Source organism: Peromyscus leucopus, chromosome 5 (genome assembly GCF_004664715.2).
Source record: "Peromyscus leucopus breed LL Stock chromosome 5, UCI_PerLeu_2.1, whole genome shotgun sequence".
NCBI classification, from domain to species: domain Eukaryota; kingdom Metazoa; phylum Chordata; class Mammalia; order Rodentia; family Cricetidae; genus Peromyscus; species Peromyscus leucopus.
The window spans coordinates 65,375,486-65,394,407 of NC_051067.1; the positions used below are offsets into that span (position 1 = coordinate 65,375,486).

General features: G+C 44.3%; 1 protein-coding gene across 1 annotated transcript in view; it reads right to left on the reverse strand.

Annotated features, from left to right (window-relative positions):
• The window catches only part of Fam171a1 (family with sequence similarity 171 member A1), a 126,593-nt gene that overhangs the window by 18,967 nt on the left and 88,704 nt on the right, over positions 1–18,922 (reverse strand). The window contains exon 5 of the mRNA XM_028862781.2: positions 15,938–16,114. Coding sequence (XP_028718614.1) covers positions 15,938–16,114 — 177 coding nt within the window. The remainder of the gene's footprint in view (positions 1–15,937; positions 16,115–18,922) is intronic.

Below are 18,922 nucleotides of genomic sequence, written 5' to 3' on the forward strand. Positions count from 1 at the left end.
TGGCCGCTGCTGAAAGTGCCTTTATAAGTAGTTTTGATCATCTGTTCAGGAAGTAATTCAGCCCCTGGCAGACCATACCAGGGGTTGATAGCATCAAATGAGTGTAGAAAGCACGTTGTTGTATGATGGAAAGGGGTACTCAGCAACATGGCTGCTGTGTGTGAGGCCAAACGTTCAAAATCAAGACCCTGCGGCGCACCACTGCATCTCCGCCTACTCTGCCGACTAAAATAGTTCCAGAGCAGGCGCCGAGGTGTCTTTAGGCTATCAGCTCAAACGTCTCCTCTCCACAGGCTCTGACCAGCTTATCCCCTCTACAGCACTCTGCTTAACTGTCCTATGGTCCTGACTTCATCCATGCACGTGGCTTTACTGCCTCAGTTAAGAACAAAAGCCCCAGAGTCTGCAGCCGAGAGAGAGAGAGAGAGAGAGAGAGAGAGAGAGAGAGAGAGAGAGAGAGAGAGAGAGAGAGAGAGAGAGAGAGAGAGAGAGAGAGAGAGCGCCGGCATGAAGATGATGTTCAATAACTCCATGCTCTGGGGCGGGAGAGGTGGTAAGAGCACTCACTGGCTGCTTTTCCAGAGGACCCAGGTTTGATCCTAAGCACCCACATGGTGGCTCACTACCACCTGTAACTCCAGTCACAGGGGATCTGACACCCTCTTCTGGCCTCCATGGGCACTGTGGTGCACAGACATACGTGTAGACCAAACACCCACACAAAAAGGGAAAAATTAAAAAAAAATAGATAAATGAATTGTTCAATTAAAATTTTTACCACATTTATTTTAAAAGATTTATTTTTATTTATATGTATAATGTATGTGTCTGTGTGAGTGTATAAAATGTGTGTGAGGGTGTCCCTGGAGGCCAGAAGGAATCATATTTCCTGGAGATGGACTTATAGGGCGTTGTGAGTCACCTGAGTTGGTACTGGGAACCAAACCCAGGTCCTCTGGAAGAGCAGCAAATGCTCCTAACTCCTGAGCCATCTCTCTAGCGCTTACACTTATTTTGTGTGTGTGCATGCATACCATGGCACTCCCGTGGAGGTCAAAGGTCAACTTGCTGGAGTCCGTTCTTTCCTTTCATGGAGTGGGCCTGGGGGATTAACCTCCAGCCACCTCTCTAGCACTTGTTCGATTTGTAAAAAAGGAAATCCAGGCTTAGCATTCCATGGCAAGTCTGTTTTTGTTTTTAAAATACTGGCCGAGCGTTCAAAGACGACAGTCAGAGATCCCCAAAGTGACAGGTGGGCTGAACACAGTAGGAGCGGAAGTAACTTTTGCTTAGTGCCCCCAGGTAACTTCACGCTCAGTGAAGGGTCCTCCCATGCACGGAGATCCCTATCCTGGGAAGGGAAGCTTGGTAGTCTGCACCCCCTTATCTCCACACCCAGGCCCAGACACTGTGTGCTCTGAGCACTCCCTGGGCTAAGCTCCAGCTGTTTTCTGATAGGAGAGATGGTATCCCCATCTCAGGTTTGGTCTAAAAAAACGATGAAAGACACTGGCTTATAGAAATCCAATGTATCCAGCTAAGAATGACTACATTATATTACATTTTGGTTGGGTCCAATTTTTTTCAGTTGTGGCCTTAACTTTTTCTTCCCCTTCCACTGTGGCCAACTTCATACTGCATATCTGAAATCTGTGGGCTGTTGTGGATGATCACATCTGTGTGGTATATGAAGGAGCCAGCAGGGGTCCTTTTGCCAGAACTTCCAATGCAACATGGTCTGAATGTGCTGAGCTTGTTCTGCATGCTTGTGTGCCTATGCAGGTGTGCACACAGATGGTTTGAGAGGGGTCATCCAGGAGAGAGGCTGAAAGAACCACAGTATCAGGATCATCACCTATTCAGGGCAGAGTGTTAGGTCCTTTATGACTCGAAGTCTTACACTGTGTTGGAAGGTAGGCCTCAAATATCTCATTTTCTAGCAACCTGCTTAAGGGCAGGACAATCCCCAACATTTACAGAAATTTCAGACTCAATAAATGCACAAAACCACTCTAAAAATAAATAAAGAAGTCTACCACATAATGCATTGGACTTTTTTTTTTTTTTTTTTTTTTTTTAAATCATGTGTTGGAGGCTGGAAAGATGGCTCACTGGGTAAGAACATTTGCTGGGAAATAATGAGGTCTTGAGTTTGGATTCCCTAGCACCAATGTAAAAAGCCAAGTGTGGCTGCCTGTGCCTGTAACCCTAGCATTGGGGGTAGAGACAGGTGGATCACAGAGGAAGACACCTGACATCCTTCTCTGGACGTCACAGCATGCACACAGGTGCATGAACTTGCATATCCAATATATGTATCAGGCCCACAAACATACTTGTTAATGATATCCCAGTTTAGATGAGGTCTCACTTAGGTTGCTGTGAAGGGACACCATGACCACAGCAACTCTTGTAAAGGAAAACATTTAATTGGGGTGGCTTACCATTCAGAGGTTCAGTTCATTATTATCATGGCAGGTGGGACATGGTGGCATGTAGGCAGATGTGGTATTGGAGCTGAGAGTTCTACATCTTGCAGGTAACAGGAAGTGAACTGAGACACTGGGTGTGGCCTGAGCATATATGAGATCTCAAAACCTGCCTCCAGAGTGACACATTTCCTCCAACAAGGCCACACCCACTCCAACAAAACCACACTTCCTTGTAGCTGGAGAGTTTTCTCTCTGGGTCCCTCCAAGCCCCAGCAGTCCAACAGCCCACTTATAAAATAAACACACAGATGCTTATATTATTTAAACTGTTTGGCCTAATGGCTCAGGCTTCTAGCTATCTAGTTCTTACTCTTAAATTAGTCCATTTCTATAAATCTATACCTTGCCACGTGGCTCACCGGCATCTTCACATGTTGCTTGTCATGGCGGCAACTGGCAGGGTCCCCCCCTCCTTCCTTCTCTCAATTCTCCTCTCTGTTAGTCCCGCCTATACTTCCTGCCTGGCTACTGGCCAATCAGTGTTTTATTTATTGACCAATCAGAGCAACACACTTGACATACAGACCATCCCACAGCACTTCCTAATAGTGTCACTCCTTTTGGGGGCCATTTTTTTTTTCAAACCACCACATTCCATTCCCTCACCCCCATAAGCTTGTAACAATATCATGACATAAAAATGCATTCAGTCCAACTTCAAAAGTCCCCATAGCCTATCACAGTCTCAACAATGTTTAAAAGTCTACAGTTCCAAGTCTCTTCTGAGGTTCATGCAATCTCTTAACTATAATACCTTATAAAATCAAAATAAAACCCAGATCACATACTTCCAACGTATGATGGCAAAGGATATACATTATCATTCTAAAATGTAGGAAAGGGAGCATAGTGAAGAAATCAGATGGGCAAACTCCAAACTTTGTATCTCTGTGTCTAATCTGGAAATGCTCTTCACATCTCCAACTCCTTTCAGCTTTGTTGGCTGCAACACACTTCTTTCTCTTGGGCTGGTTCCACTCCCTGTCAGCAGCTTTCCTCAGGAGGTAAACTATGACTCTGGCATCTCTAACATCTTGGGGTCTCCAAGGCAATCCAGGCTTCAACTTCACAGCTTCACAAAATGACCTCTCTAGGGACACCCCCTGATACATGTCTGGCCTCAGTGGCTTTCCTTAGTCATGGAGGCAAATTCTATAGCCTTTTTCTTCTATCCTTAGCTCCAGAATTACCTGGCCAAAGCTGCCAAGTTCTGCTGCTTACTGGGGCTGAAACATGGCCGCCTGGTTCAGTAACATCTTCACTGACTTTCTGTTTTCGGTGGTTTCTTTTACTGCCTAAGGTTGGCTTTTTTGGAACTTGCTCTGTAGATCAGGCCTCAAACTCAGAGATCCACCAGCCTCGGCCTCTGGAGTGCTGGGATTAAAGGTGTGCGCCACCACACCTGGCTCTACGTTTTTAATTTCTTTTCACAAGTTGGAAACTTAGCTAGGTGGCCTCTTGCCCTAAGGTCACCACTCCCTTTATTCCATTTCTTAATCTGTTTATCTCCTTGAATGCAGGATTTAGCTCCATTCCACTTCCTGGTGCTCCCCTTCTCCTCAGCTTGCTCCTTTTCATTATAAATCATTATAAGCATGAACGCTAACTAGTAACCACACATCAGAGTCTATACTAGGCTGTTCTGAGATTTCCTCTGCCAACTGAATTAATTCAAATCTCTTACTCTGGCCTCAGGCAGACTCTTCAGACAAGGGCAAAAAGCAGTCACTTTTTTTTCCCACCAAAATATCACAAGAATCTCTAGGCAACATACTAAAATTCTTCTCCTCTGAAACCTCTTGAGCCAGCCCCCCCCCATAGTTCAAATCACACTCAGCACCACTGTCTTCCATGCTCCTACTAGGATGGCCCATTAAGCAGCACTTAAAGTGGTTTTTCTAATTCACAGTCCCAAAGTCCATATTCCTTCAAACAAAAGCATGGTCAGGCCTAGCACAGCAATACCCCAGTCCCTGGTACCAACTTGTCTTAGGGGTTCTATTGCTTTGACAAAATACTATGACCAAAAAGCAAATTGGGGAGGAAAGGATTTATCTGGCTTATACTTCCACATTGCTGTTCATCACTGAAAGAAGTCAGGACAGGAACCCAGATAGGGCAGGATCCTGGAGGCAGGAGCTGATGCACAGACCATGGTGGAGTACTGCTTACTGGCTTGCTTTCCATGGCTTGCTCAGCCTGTTTTCTTCTAGAACCCAGGACCACTAGCCCAAGGATGGCAGCATCTACAATGGGCTGGGCCCTCAGCTGTTGATTACTAATTGAGAAAATGCCTTACAGCTGGATCTAATGAAAGCATTTCCTCAACTGAGGCTCTCCTTTTTCTTTCTCTGATGACTCTAGCTGTGTCAACTTGACACACAAAACGGGCCACCACAGGTGAGCTTATAGCTCATAGCAAATTACAAAACCAAAATAGGTGTGTGGAAGCAGAAACAAGGGCATGCCACCTCAAAGTAAAATTCTGACTACAAATGTAACTTGGTTATTTTTTTAAATTGCTTATGTGTGCACTGTATGTACATGTGTGCATGTGTGCACATGTGCCAGGATCTTTCACTGAACTCAGAGCTCAATGGTTAGCCAGACTAGCTAACAAGAAGGCCCCCAGGATCCTCCTGTGTGGGTGCTGGGGATCCAAACTCAAGTCCTCATCCTTGTTCAGAAAACACTGTTGCCACTGAGCCAGCTCACTTGCTCCTGAAAACATCAACTTAAGTGTAAAACTTTTTAAAACACATTTGATTTCACTTTTCCTTATCATGCACGGAGTGTATTATTTATACACTACACCTATTCCTTCCCATTGTAAAACAGTCCATTTATAAATACAAATTCACATAATAAGATTATCTGATAATTTTAAATTTTATATTGATTCCAAATGATGTTGAACATTTTCATGCAATTTCAAAGATCACCATTAAACACTCCTTCAGCCTGAAAATCCCTGCATACAACTATCAGATCCCAAAGCACCCTGGGGCTTCAGGCCTCAGTTTAGAAGCAGTGAATCTTATCCCAGACATGAGGTATCTTTACCCATCTCAGGTGTGTGTGTCCTTGGGATGGTGAGATGACACAGAAGGATAAGTGTTTGCCATGTAAGCCTGCCGACGTGGGTTTGATCCTGGGAACCACACACGGCGGAAGGAGAGGATGGAAGGCATTGACTCCACAAGGTTATCCTCTGCACACACACATATACACATCACGGTCCACCCCCATACAATATTAATGTTTTCCACCAAATACCTGTTCTTAGTGCCCTCTCCTGTGAAGAGAAGACAGTGGCACAGGGTACCACAAAGCCAGTGGTACTCAAACAAGTGAAAGGAGCAGAGATGGGGGAGTCGTTCTGCACACAGACACATTTCCGCACGAGGGACAACCTATCCTGAACTCAGGAGTTATTTGGAAGTTCGATTCCAGACAGTGAATGATATTAAAAGTATGGAACAGCCAGTAGAACATGGGCACTGACATCAGGCTAGGAGGCTGGAGTGTCCCAGAGACTCATCCTGAGGGCAGACTGGAGGGCCACACTAACACAATCACGGGGTCCAGTAGACTGCACCAAAAACTTGCAAACTGTATATGGACTAAGAGCAGTGGCCACGGCAATGATGGTGATTAGATGAAGGAGTGAGAGAGAAAGAGAGGGAAAGAGAAGAGGGAGGAAGCAAAGGAGGGAGAAGAGGAGGAAGGGGAAAGGAAAAGAAGGAGAGGAGGGGGAGAGGAGGAAGAGGAGAAGGAAAAATGAGGGAGAGGAGAGAGACGAGGAAGAAAAGACGGTGAAGGGGAGATGATGGGAATGATGGGGAGGAGGAGAGTGAAGGAGAAGGTGGGTGAGGGGGGGCAGATATGAAGGTTCCCCTCAGTGCCTGGCCCTGCTGTAATTCCTCTCCACTCACATTTCTATGACGCAGGGACTCTGGCTACTATACTCCCTTCAGGGATGTGAAGTCGGAGGCCCACTAAGGCTAAGTAACTGGCCCTAGCTCATACGCCATGAGAGTGGGCGTTCAAGTTCAATGTGTTGTGATCACTGGTCTGTGGCTCCGTGTTCTCCGTAATGCTAGAACTGTACATAACCTGTGTAAACTGACCAAAGATACCTTTACTTTGTAATTACTCTTTCACATGAAAGGAAGTGGATGTAATGTGTGTTAACAATATCTGGGGGCTTGAGACGGCTCAGTGGTTAGGAGCACTGGCTATTCTTCCAGGTTCAGTTCCCAGCACCCATGCTGGTGGGCTTACAACCACCTGCGACTCTAGTTGCAATGGTCTGACACTCGCTTCAGCCTTCACCAACACCTACCTGCACATAAACAGTACACATATGTGCGCTCTCTCTCTCTCTCTCTCTCTCTCTCTCTCTCTCTCTCTCTCTCTCTCTCACACACACACACACACACACACACACACCTGGGGAGCTGGGTGTGTAGCTTAGTTGGTAGAGTACTTGCTTTGCATTCACAAAGCCCTGATTCCATCCTCAGCATGAACTGGATGTGGTAATGTATCCCTGAAATCCCAGCACTCAGGAGGTGGAGGCAGGACAGTCTGAAGTTCAAGGTCATCCTCAGCTACTTAGCAAGTTTGAGGCCAGTCTGGGATACATGAGATTGTGTCAAACAACAACAACTCTAAAATTACTTATGGTGCATTAATGTCCTAGTTATTTTTCACTTAGGCTTATAGTAAAATAAACATCAAATTTCTGCTTAAAACACAGGTCTGCTCTGGATGACTGATTGATAAATAAAACTGCTGACTGGCCAGTAGCCAGGCAGGAAGTATAGGCGAGACAAGCAGAGAAGAGAATGCTGGGAAGTGGAAGGTGGAGGCAGGGAGACGCTGCCAGCCACCGCTATGAAAAGCGAGATGTAAGGTACCAGTAAGCCACGGGCCACGTGACAACTTGTACATGAATAGAAATGGGTTGATTTAAGATATAAGAACAGTTAGCAAGAAGCCTGCCACGGTCATACAGTTTATAAGAAATATAAATCTCTGTGTTTTTACTTGGTTGGGTCTGTGCGGCTACGGGTGAGAGAGATTTGTCCTGACCATGGGCCAGGCAGGACCAGAAAAACTCTAGCTACACAGGCCAAATAGTAGCACACGGAAAGGCCTAGATGCTTCCTGGTGGTGGAAAAGCCGGCAGGATATGCAGTTGCCACACACACCCTACCAACGCCACCAGGGACTCGGGGTTAACTGTCAAAGAATGCAGGGCTTCCCTGAGAAAGACTGACTTGTAAACTCTCCAACCACAAAAGCAGGCAATACGCATTTGTCAGGCTTGCTAAAAATGGTTTTGGTGAAATCCAAGCCTGGTAAATGCTAGTTCTACACAAAGTGATACTTTAAGAAAACCAACACCCTAAGAATAGAGTTTTAAAACAAAAGTGCCCCAAACCACAGCTACCCAAGAACTAATTTTCTGAAAATTATCTTTCCAAGGAGGCCACCAACACAAAAGCCTTAACAATGCTTGCAAATGGATGGATATTACAAGGCTGTTTGCTGAGTTGCTAGGCAACACTGGAAAACAATTGTCCCTCTTCTTAGATCAGTCCACAGGGCAGCACAAGTATTACTAAGTCTAACTCTCATCCTTAGGGGTGGAACTTTGCAATGGGATGCTATCAGATTCACAGCAATAAACTCTACCCCACCCCAACTTAGTCTCCAAAAGCAAAGCGGATTGGACAGTCTGTGCCCCTGCCCCAAGACCTTTGTCAAGATGAGGATTTCACTGGGCTCTAAGCATTTACCCCAATGCCACCCCAGCTCCACCAATTCTCTTTGCCAACAAACTATCCCCTCCCCTCCTATAAATCTCATCAAAACCCAATTCCCTCTCAGGCTGATTTTCATACTTTGCAAATGGGCCCTTTCTCTAGCATGCACAAAACCTCTACATTCAGTTCCCCAGCACTCCATAAACCAGGTGTGTACCTAAAACCCCATCACTTGCAGGCAGAGGCATTAAAGTCACAAGTTCGAGGTCATCCTTGCTCCACAGTGAGGATGTTTCTTTGTTTTTCCCTTGGAAATGGCCTGTTTGTCTTTCTTAGGGATACACTGACATCACTCTTAGGTAAGCCAATCCCTTCCTTTGTTTAATACCCTTAACTGTCACATCTGTTCTTCCAGGGGCAAAAAACAAACAAACAAAAAAAATAAAAAACAAAACAAAACAAAACCAAAACCAAAACCAACAACAACAAAAAAAACCCAAAAAACAAACAAAACATGTGTTTCAATTGTTAGACAAAGAGTTTAACACAGTGCATCCCTATGTCAGTCAAACCACAACATACTACTCTGAGATCCTCCATCTAGACATATGGTTTAATATTTACATGATTTTAAATATCTGTATATCTTACCTATTTCTCCACGTCAGAGTTCTGGGTTTGCCTTGAAAACACGTTTAAGCAAGTCCTTGGCAGTCTCTAAGTTATACTTGGTGACCTAGATGACCCTGTGATCACACTCGTGGTCAGAGAGGCATATAAAAATGATTCTGACTTCATTTTTTAAAGAATAGTTTTAGGTTCGCATCAAATTTGAGAGAATAGTGCAGATATTTCTCACTCTCCTCTGCACACCCCCCCACCTGATCTCCCCAAGTAACACCCCTACAAATATGCTTTCTACATCAATGGACCTACATTGACAAATAAATGAAATGGATTTGCATTTAAATAAACTCCACCTCCAGGGGCAAGCTGGCCATGACTTACCTACAAGACTAGGGAGCCCAGCATAGTGTCAGCAGTCCTGTCCCAGCGGAGGGGGAGACAGATCCACTCCCCGGGCCGATTATGACTGAGCACCTGCTCTAGATGTGCCAGACGTGTAAGAGGCCGGCTCGGCAGCCATCATTTCTATAGCAACCCACACACACTCTGCCTGCTGTGTTTGGGAAGGCAGTTAAAACTGGATTTCACAACATAGCTCCACTCTCAGGGTAGGCTTTTCTTTCTGTCATCTCACAGGAGTAAGAGGATTCAAATAAATCGAGTGAAATCCAAAATCTAAAACATTATTGATGTTTTGATTACTCAGGACCAGTCACTCTCAATTCAAACCACTGACCTGGTTTGCTTATTCATAAATGACCATTCCCTAGGGCAACAAGTCATCCAACCCCATACTCCAGAAGGCCATCTGCTGCCCTAGTTAAAACACCGAGGAAAGGAGAAATGTCCATAATAGGGAGTGGACACAGTTGGCCCTTACTGTCCAGATAGCCCCAGCTAACACACACTTGCCATGACCGACCTTCTTCCCCAGGCGTGGGGAGGAAAACTGCTCATATTAAAGAACAAACTGGTTCCTGCACATAACTAAGAAAGCGTGGACACTGCTCACTTGACCAGGTGCCACCTCCATGGGCTGTAGGACCCATGGATGATGAGAGGATCTGAAGTTAGGGAATCCTGCTAATGCCTCAAACGATAAGACCTCTGTCTACCGGGTAGAGTCTCCTTTGCTGTGTAAAGCGAGTAGCATTCCAACACAACACACAGAGAACATACATGCAAATGTTTTCATTGTAGAACACGCAGGTTGTGTTTCTTCAGACAAGTCCTTTGAGGGTATGTTTGGTGATGAGTGCCGTAATGAGGGCAATAACACTCAATTCATGTGTCCTGATAAAGTGTCACTCTATTAGGCCGTCTTCTGATGAACAGAGGCTGAAATATAAAGATGCTCATTTCTGCACTGGGAAATTCTTTGCTTGCTCCAAAAGCAGAAAAAAAAAAAAAAAAAAAAAAAGACAACTGTGGCTGTTATAAACAGGCTACTGGGGGTTGGAGAGATGGCTTAGTGGTTACGAGCACTGGCTCCTTTTCCAGAGGACCTAGGTTCGGTTCCTCACATACACAAACATGGTTGCTTACGCCTGTAACTCTAGCTCTAGGGGACAGAAGCTGTCTTCTAGTTCCCACAGGCACCCCCACCCTCATACCTGGCATCCCCATGCCGTTTAAAAATAATAAAATGCATCTTTAAAAATACCTTTTAAATACGAAATGACCATATCAAATATCGACCCCTTTAATGGTGGCAGCAAGAGACCTTCTCTCTAAGTCTCTCCTATGAGCACTTTCACAGTTACCCATTCGGACACAAGATCTGAGTCAGAGTCAAACATGATGTCACTGGATCGGGATTAAAAATGTGGCTTTATCTTCCACAGAGAAGCCACGCTGAGAGAGAGGTGGGAGCCCTGGAAATCCCACCCTACAGTGAATGCCTGCCACCCTGAACACCGGATGTCACTCCTGGAAACGCAGGAGTCTGCTCAGGTGACAGAAAACAGGGTGTCAGCTGAGCCAGCACCCAGTCCCCTTTGGCAGAGAGAAGACACTCCGCATGGTAACAGTACATCAACAAAGCTTCCTCAGCTAAGGGGTTAAGTCAGGAGTCACACGATATGCAGTAAAAGGCTTGGACAGTGAATCCTTATGGTTTGTGGGACATGAGCTGGTGCTGCAGTGACAATACTCACTGGGTATCACAGGATGGAAACACAGGCAATTCACCAAGAAATGGACATGGCTGTGTTCCAATAAAACTTTATTTAGGTGTGTGTATGTGTGTGTGTGTGTGTGTGTGTGTGTGTGTGTGTGTGTGTATGTGTTTATGCATTTTATACGATTTCCACGTGTTCTAAGATCTTTCTTTAATAATTACATGTCTCCATTCTAATCAAGTATAATTGACAGATAAAAGCTGTATATACTTAATGTTTTGGTGTGTGTATCAAAATAAACAATATGCCATCACCTCACAGATACGATTTTCTTGATGACAACAGAACATGGACTCTCAGCAAAATTTAAGAACACAGCATTGTCAACCATATTGACATTGCTGTAAAGGTTATTTCTAGAACTTTCTTAGTGTACAGGAGGGAAACTTTGTGTTCATTGCCCTCATCTTTCCATTCTCCCCTTCTCCTCCATTTTCTGATTCTTTCTTCAATCTTTTAAAAACATAAAAATCATGCTTGGCTTCCAGGCTCTAGCTAAGAGATCCTGATTCAAGTGAAAAACTTCTTAATAGATTCATAACTTGCTATTTCTGGCTATTTAACAATCTGGAATTGGCAATTATTTTGATTCACCTCCAAAGTAAAGAATTAAATGATTTCAAGTGATTATTCCAGCCACAAACAATAACTAATAGTAAGTAAGTTACGGGATGAGCTTGAAATAGCCTGCTGCGTCCCCCCCCAGCCCCCGGCACTGATGGGACAGGCTCTGAAACTTCTTATTTAACCGAAACATTTTAATAAGAAAATGATATTATTGATTAAATTTGACAGTGAAACAGCTTATGAAATAGACAGGCTTCAGTTGAGCTGAGGAAGTGGAAGAACATACGGTTTCTTTGAGATGCCCATCCAATTTGAAAGTTCTCTGAAAACACATTTTAACTAATTGTATTATTTTTGCGTGACAATACAGATGTTGGCTTCGCTCTGTGCACAGGCAATCTGTAACTAACAGGAATTTGGCTGCCAGGTCTTCTGTGGTGGATATTAAGTTAAAAAGGCCATTTAATGGAAACAGGTCAAGCATGCAATGAAGAACCCCAAGGTAAAAAGGATCAACGCATGAGGATTACCATAGGTTTACCACAATGTGCTTTTGCTTTTTACTGATTTCTATACTGTATTAGTTTTCTGTTGCTGCTGTAACAAGTTTCCACAAATATAAAGAGTTTGATATCTTCCAGATTTATTATCATATCTTGAAGGTCAGAAACTAAAACCAGCTCCTCTGTGCTGAAGCCAAGGTGGGTACAGGGTGAGTTTGAAGGGCAACTTCCTGGCCTTGTCTTTTCAGCTTCCAATGTGTACCTGTACTCCTTGGATTACAGCTCCTTTCTCCATTTTTAAAGCATGCTACTCCACCTCCTGCTCACTGGTCATACTACAAAGTCCTCTAACTCTGACCCTGTCTCCTCTCTTCTGAGGCCTCTTGTGATTACAAAGGGTCCATCTGGATAATCTAGGTTCACCTCTCCACCTAAATATTCTTAATCACATCTTCAACATAAGATGGCATTCATAGGGCTCCAGAATCAGGACATGGTATATTTGGGGAGACATTTGATAGCCTATGACATAGAAAGATTATTTAAATAAAAATTCATTGTTAGCTATATGCAGAATACACTGATGAGAGCGAGCATGCTTCTTTAATATACTCAGGCTGTCATGGTACATGTGATCTACAACAAATTCTAGAGAAAGCTTCATAGTGTTAGGAACATAGATTTTAATATCCCAGCCCTATTTACTCTATTCAAATATATTCATTTGAAGAATAAGGAAGGAGGCAGGAAGGAGGGAAATAATAATAGTAAGGGCATAAGCTCCAGGATTGGGGGTGGTGGTGGAATTCAATGTAAGTGTTAATGTAACTATTCTCCTAATCTCTCTTCCTCTCTCTCCCCCCACACTCTCTCTCCCTCCCCCCCCCGCCTCCATTATCTTGTTTCCAAATGTTATATCTTATTCTTCTGACTTTTAAAAACGAATTTATGTTTTTACTTTTAATTATGTGTATGTGTGAAGTCTTCTGACCTCCATGTGGAGGTCAGAAGAGGACGTTGGGTCCTCTGGAGCTTTAGTTACAGGTGGTTGTGGGCTGCCCTATTGGGTGCTGGGAAGTCAACTTGGTTTCTCTGCAGAGAAGCCACCTCTTCAGCCCCTATTCTGATTTTTAAAATGCTGCAAATATCCTCATCTGATCACGAAGGACTTTTGCCCGGAACTAGTCCTAGTCACACAAAAGCAGGGAGGCACTGTAGGAGCAGGTACTGGCCCAGCAGGTGAACAGTCACTGCTCCCACACTGCTAGTACCACTGAGGCAGACACATGTGCAGAAGGGGTTCCGTGACACCCAGGGAAAGGGATTTTAGTTACCTTCACAAAGCTGTGACAAAATATCTCAGATTAAACAACTTAAAAGGGGGAAAGAGATGTTTTGGTTCACAGTTTGTTAAGTTTTAGCTCATGGTCAGTTGGCTCTGTTGCTTCTCGGGTTTGGGGTAGCATGGCTCATCATGGTGAATTGCACATGGCAGAGCAAAGCTGCTTATGGTGGCTGGGAATCAGGGGATAGAAGAGGCCAGGATCCTTCAAGGTCATGCCCAGTGACCTACTTCCTCCCCCTAGGCCCTGTCTCCTAAAAGTGTGAGCCCCCTCCAACAGCACCATCTACCGAGAACCAAGCTTTTAGCACAAGACATGGGGAGAGCATTTGCGATCTGAACCAGAACAGCTTTGAAGGGTCTGCTTGTAAAGTGGCAAGGCCTGAGGGAGGATTCAGTAAGTCTGGGGAAGGGTCAGCATGTCTGGACGATGACTGGGAAGGAGGGAGGGCCTGGCTCCAATGAGACCTGTGTGCCATGCCATGGACCAAGCGCCTTCCATGCTGTTCTGAGAAAGCACCACACAGGCGTGCCGCCTTTGGCTCTGAAGGTAACCTAAGCAGGACTACAGCAGGCCCAATGGAAGAAGGGGAAATGGGAGGCAGCTGGATGATGCAAGAACTGAGAAAATAATTTCCCAGCCCAGCCATAGGAGACCCAGAGAAGGACAAGAAGGTGAATCTGAGAAATGCTGCTCTTTTTTTTTTTCTGTTGTTTTCAGACAAGGTCTTGCTGTGTAGCTCAGGTTAGTCTCAGACTCACAGGACCCCTCTTGCTCCAGCTTCCCGATGCTGGAATTTCAGCATGTACTCGTCGTATATCTGGCAAGAAAGCCCGATTTGATGGACCACAAGCTATGAGACGAAGTAACACTTTCCTGCCCAGGTTCCTTGTGTAATGGTGTTTTTATCACAGCAATAGAAACCCTACCTAAGAGATGCAGTACACATTAACACAGTGTTATGATTCACCTAGCAAAGTCAACTTTAATAAAGCCATTAAAACTGAAGCAGTCTTTAGAAGTTACTATGGAGTCTATTAGTTATTTGGGAAGTTACAAATCAAAAACTCCACGAAAGCCCAAAAGATACTTATTTTCAAGTGTAATTGCTAAAATTATGTTTTGACTGATTCACAGGGTTAAGTATTTAAAAAATATTACTTGATATAAAAATTCTCATTAGCTAGGTGGTGGTAGTGCACACCTTTAATCCCAGCACTTGGGCAGAGGCAAGCAGATCTCTGTGAGTTTGAGGCCAGCCTGGTCTACAGAGCTAGTTCCAGGACAGCTAGGGCTACACAGAGAAACTCTATCTCAAAAAACCAAAACCAAAACCAAAAACCAAACCAAACGAGCCAACCAACCAAACAAAACCTTTCACTAATCTTCATGTGCAGTTTAACAGTGTTATATTGATAGTTAAAAGCTGGTTACAAGCTCGATTTTCACAGTATACTCTGAAAAGTAATCCAGGCTGTGGACAAACATTCAAACATTTAGCTACAAAGGTATTTACCACAGCTTTAGAATAGTCCATTTTTTTTTCTTAATTGTAAGGGATTGATGAACTGAATTGTGTTGTATTAACAGAGTGGAAAACTGCATCATCCCAACCAAAACTGCAGAATAATGCTGCCATGGGAAGATACTGATGCTGCTGTCTGCTGCAAAGCACAAGACAGAACAATTCTGATACCATTTCTACTGACCTACCTGGTGCTACTCCTAGGCTGGATAGCTTCTATGTGAAGTACTTGAGAAACTTTCATCTTACTTTCTCTATGTCACGGGCTCAGAGGAAAGCAAGCCGCCATGTTGCAAATAGCCTTAAGCAGAGGACCACGTTGGAAAGAGTGGAGATCTCTGGCCAACAGCTGGCAGGGACTACGGTCAACCTGTGCCTATGGCAGAGTCCTGAGCACGCTTGCCAGGCCCAGTAGACTCTTGCCTTAAGCTGAAGAGAGCTCTGGCTGACAGGCCCCTGTAACTTCGCTGGGGTCCTGAGCCTGAGCCACATGAACTTCAGAAACTGTGAGACAGGAGATGCTCAGTGCTATCTTAGGCTGATAAATTTTAGGGTAACTTCTTATTCAGCAATTGATAACACACACATATGTGTACAGACAAATGACTAAGAGAATTATGAATAGATTAGCATTTTTCTCTAGGTTGTAGGATCATGGGGACTATTCCTTGTTTCAAACAACGTTGGCAAATAAATTTTCCTTTATTTAGGAGACCAAAAAAACAAAAACAAAAACAAAACCCCCCACACAACCAAGAGAGATCATAGAACCTTCAGAAAAACTAAAAGGGTGAAGATTAGGAAAGCCAATTTCAGCTCTCACAACCTTTAAAGATCCTCCTTTAAATTAAACAACAACAACAACAACAAAACCAGAAAAGAAAATTATCAGACTCCAGAGGGGATGCTCGGGGACTCTTGCTTACCCAGCTTCTGGTCAAACCGCCATGCTGCGACGTAAGCATTGTGCCTCAGACTGCTCTGCGTGGCCAAGGGCACGGTGACATAGATGGGACCGTCCACCAGCACCGGTGTTCCATTACTGCTGAGCAAGTGCACACTGACGGCCGTGACGGGGGTCAAGTCATACCGCGTACTGTTTCCTGGAAGGAAGAAGTTTGTCCATCACCTGCATGGAGGGCTTGGGGCCGCAGAAACCCTCTGAGGAAAAACAGTCGCTACTGCCGTCCAGGGCTCTGATAACATCAGTAACCCTCACCCCCACAACCTCCAGAGGCAGTTCAAACCCCTATTTTACAAAGAAACAGGTTTGGATGTGGCAGTGGCTTCCTGGAGGGCACACACTCGTTAACGGCAGAGCTGAGGTCCCCGTCCGAGTCTGCCAGTTGTAACAAATGGTGCTTGCAGTACCTACTCCCTGTTGCCTTCCTTCCTTTCTCCTCCCTTCCTTTTCTTTCCTTTTTTTCTCCTGGCTTCTTCCTCCCTTCTTTTCTTTCTTTCTTTTTTTCCCCTAAGACAGGGTTTCTCTGTGTAGTTTTGGTGCCTGTCCTGGATCTCGCTCTGTAGACCAGGCTATCCTCAAATTCAAAGAGATCCGCCTATCTCTGCCTCCTGAGTGCTGGGATTAAAGGCTTGTGCCACCACGCTTATCTACTATGTGTACAGTGTTATGCCTGTATGTATGCTTGTACACCTGAGGAGGGCACCAGCTCTCATTAAAGATGGTTATGAGTCACCATGCCGTTGCTGGGAATTGAACTCAGAACCTCTGGAAAAGAAGCTAGTGCTCTTAGCCTCTGAGCCATCTCTCCAGCCCCCTCCTTCCTTTTTTTCTTTCCATCCTTTCTTCTTTTTTAAAGGCAAGGTCTCACCCTGTGGCCTGGAACTCACGATCACCAGGCTTCAGCCTCTCCGGGGTTGAGAGTACAGCCATGGTGGAAAAGACTTTTCTCTCACACAAGATAAAGAGCTTGGGGAAGCTACAGACAAAAGGTTCACAAACAAGACACACATCTATAGCATATACAATACACACACCAGCAGCAAGTCAGTACCATAAAAACACATATTTTAGAGACCATGTTTTAAACACAAAATTTCATCAAGGATTGTTTCAAAATAATAACTGCTTCTCCCGGAAGTACACGATTGAAACTTAGCCATGAAATAGGTGTGTGTTGTTTTAGCTGCCACTGTTATTTTGGTCTGTTTCAAAGGAATTTGATATCCCAGTTATTCTCCATTAGAGACCTTTTATCCATGCCAGGGCTCTAATGAATGTCTATAGATAAATTAAGAGAATGCTTATGGGAGTGATAGTCATACACTTAAGCAATCCATTTCGGATTTTTCTTTAGTGAAAACGCAACATCACACAAAATACATTCTGTCATAATTTTATATCTTTGCCTCGATAGGATGAATTTCTTAGTGATAAAAATGTTAAGGTATTTTATAATACAGGATCTCTTATATAATAATATTTATGATTTATTTACTACTGCTACTTCTGTTTACATTATGCTTAACTATTACGCAGAAAGACAGATTATGTTTATGTAAAGTATACGTAAGTATATACTTCCTATATACTAACCTACCTATCTGAGCTCATGCCAATTTTCAATCTGGACCAAGAGTAAATATTCAAAGCAAATCTAGTGAACTTCACAGCTTCAACAATGGTCTGATGGCTAAGTCCTCCATGGAGTAATTTGTAAACAACAATGACCACTATATGCCACGCCCATCTCTGTTTCTCCATGACGGCTAAGGCCTGCTAAAAGATTTCCTCCAAAGATTTAAGTTGAAATCACAGAGTCGAAGTCAGGAATCTTTTAGTTTAGAAACCATTTCATTTTGGGATAAGAAAACCAAAGATCAGAATTTACCATGCTTCTCTCGAAAACGCACCGTGCGTGGACTGACACACACACACATACCCAGAGCTTAGAGTGACAGGACAGCAAAGCCAAGCCTGCCCTGTACCGCTCTCAGCCACTTCAGAACCTTTCAACAAGATATTATTTAAACCCCAGAGACATTAGGTAACTCACAGGATGCTGTATAAACATTGCAGATACAAGATTTCCAACTAAGAAGTGCTGTTTCATTTTGTTCAGCCCCAGGCAGTTGGCTGGCAGAAATCGCTTGCAAACAGGTAGGTAGAAAGTTCTAGAAACAGCATCTCTGTTCTTCTTCCTCAGTCTCTTTACATTCTCTTTTCTCTTCCTCTTGCATTTCCCTGATCTAGGGAGATGGGTTTCTGGGACCAGCTGCCCCTGCCAGTTACTCCACTCCTCTGAGGGCCGTTTCTCTGATCTTCACAACTAAGGATTGGGTAGGTGAGATGCCCTCTTGAGTGTGTGGACATACATGTTCTCAGCTGTATGCATTCAGAAGTAAACACCGCAGAAGTGAGCAGATTTACTGAAAACACCAGCTTTATCTCCCTGTCCTTACCCACTACTTTTAAAGAGCTCCAGCTGAGGTGGGTACGGTGCTGTTCACCTGTACTTAGTACCTGGTGCTCACACCTGGTAGGGCGAGCCAGGGATGCCAATACAAGGCCAGCCTGGGTTACAGAGTGGGACCCTGAAGAGAGGAGAAGAGAAAAGGAGGAGGATAGATGAAGGAAGAATAGAAGAAAGGAAGGGAGGGAGGGAAGGAAGAAAGAAGGCAAGAAGGGAGAGGGAGGGAGGAGCTGCTCTAAGACGTGTGGGTCTCTCCTCTGCTTTCTGGAGGCTTTCCTCTCTCAGTGCTCCATGAAATGCTGGGTCCTACTCTACACCATCCCATGTCTCTCCCTCCACCCTCCCACTTCCTTTACTCTGGAGTGACTCAGACTTAGAGGCCTAAACTATTTCTCTTCCACATCTTGTTATGAGATTCCAACCGCACACAAGATACTGGGTTCTGTCTGTAACTAGGCTTTCCTTCCTGCTCTACCT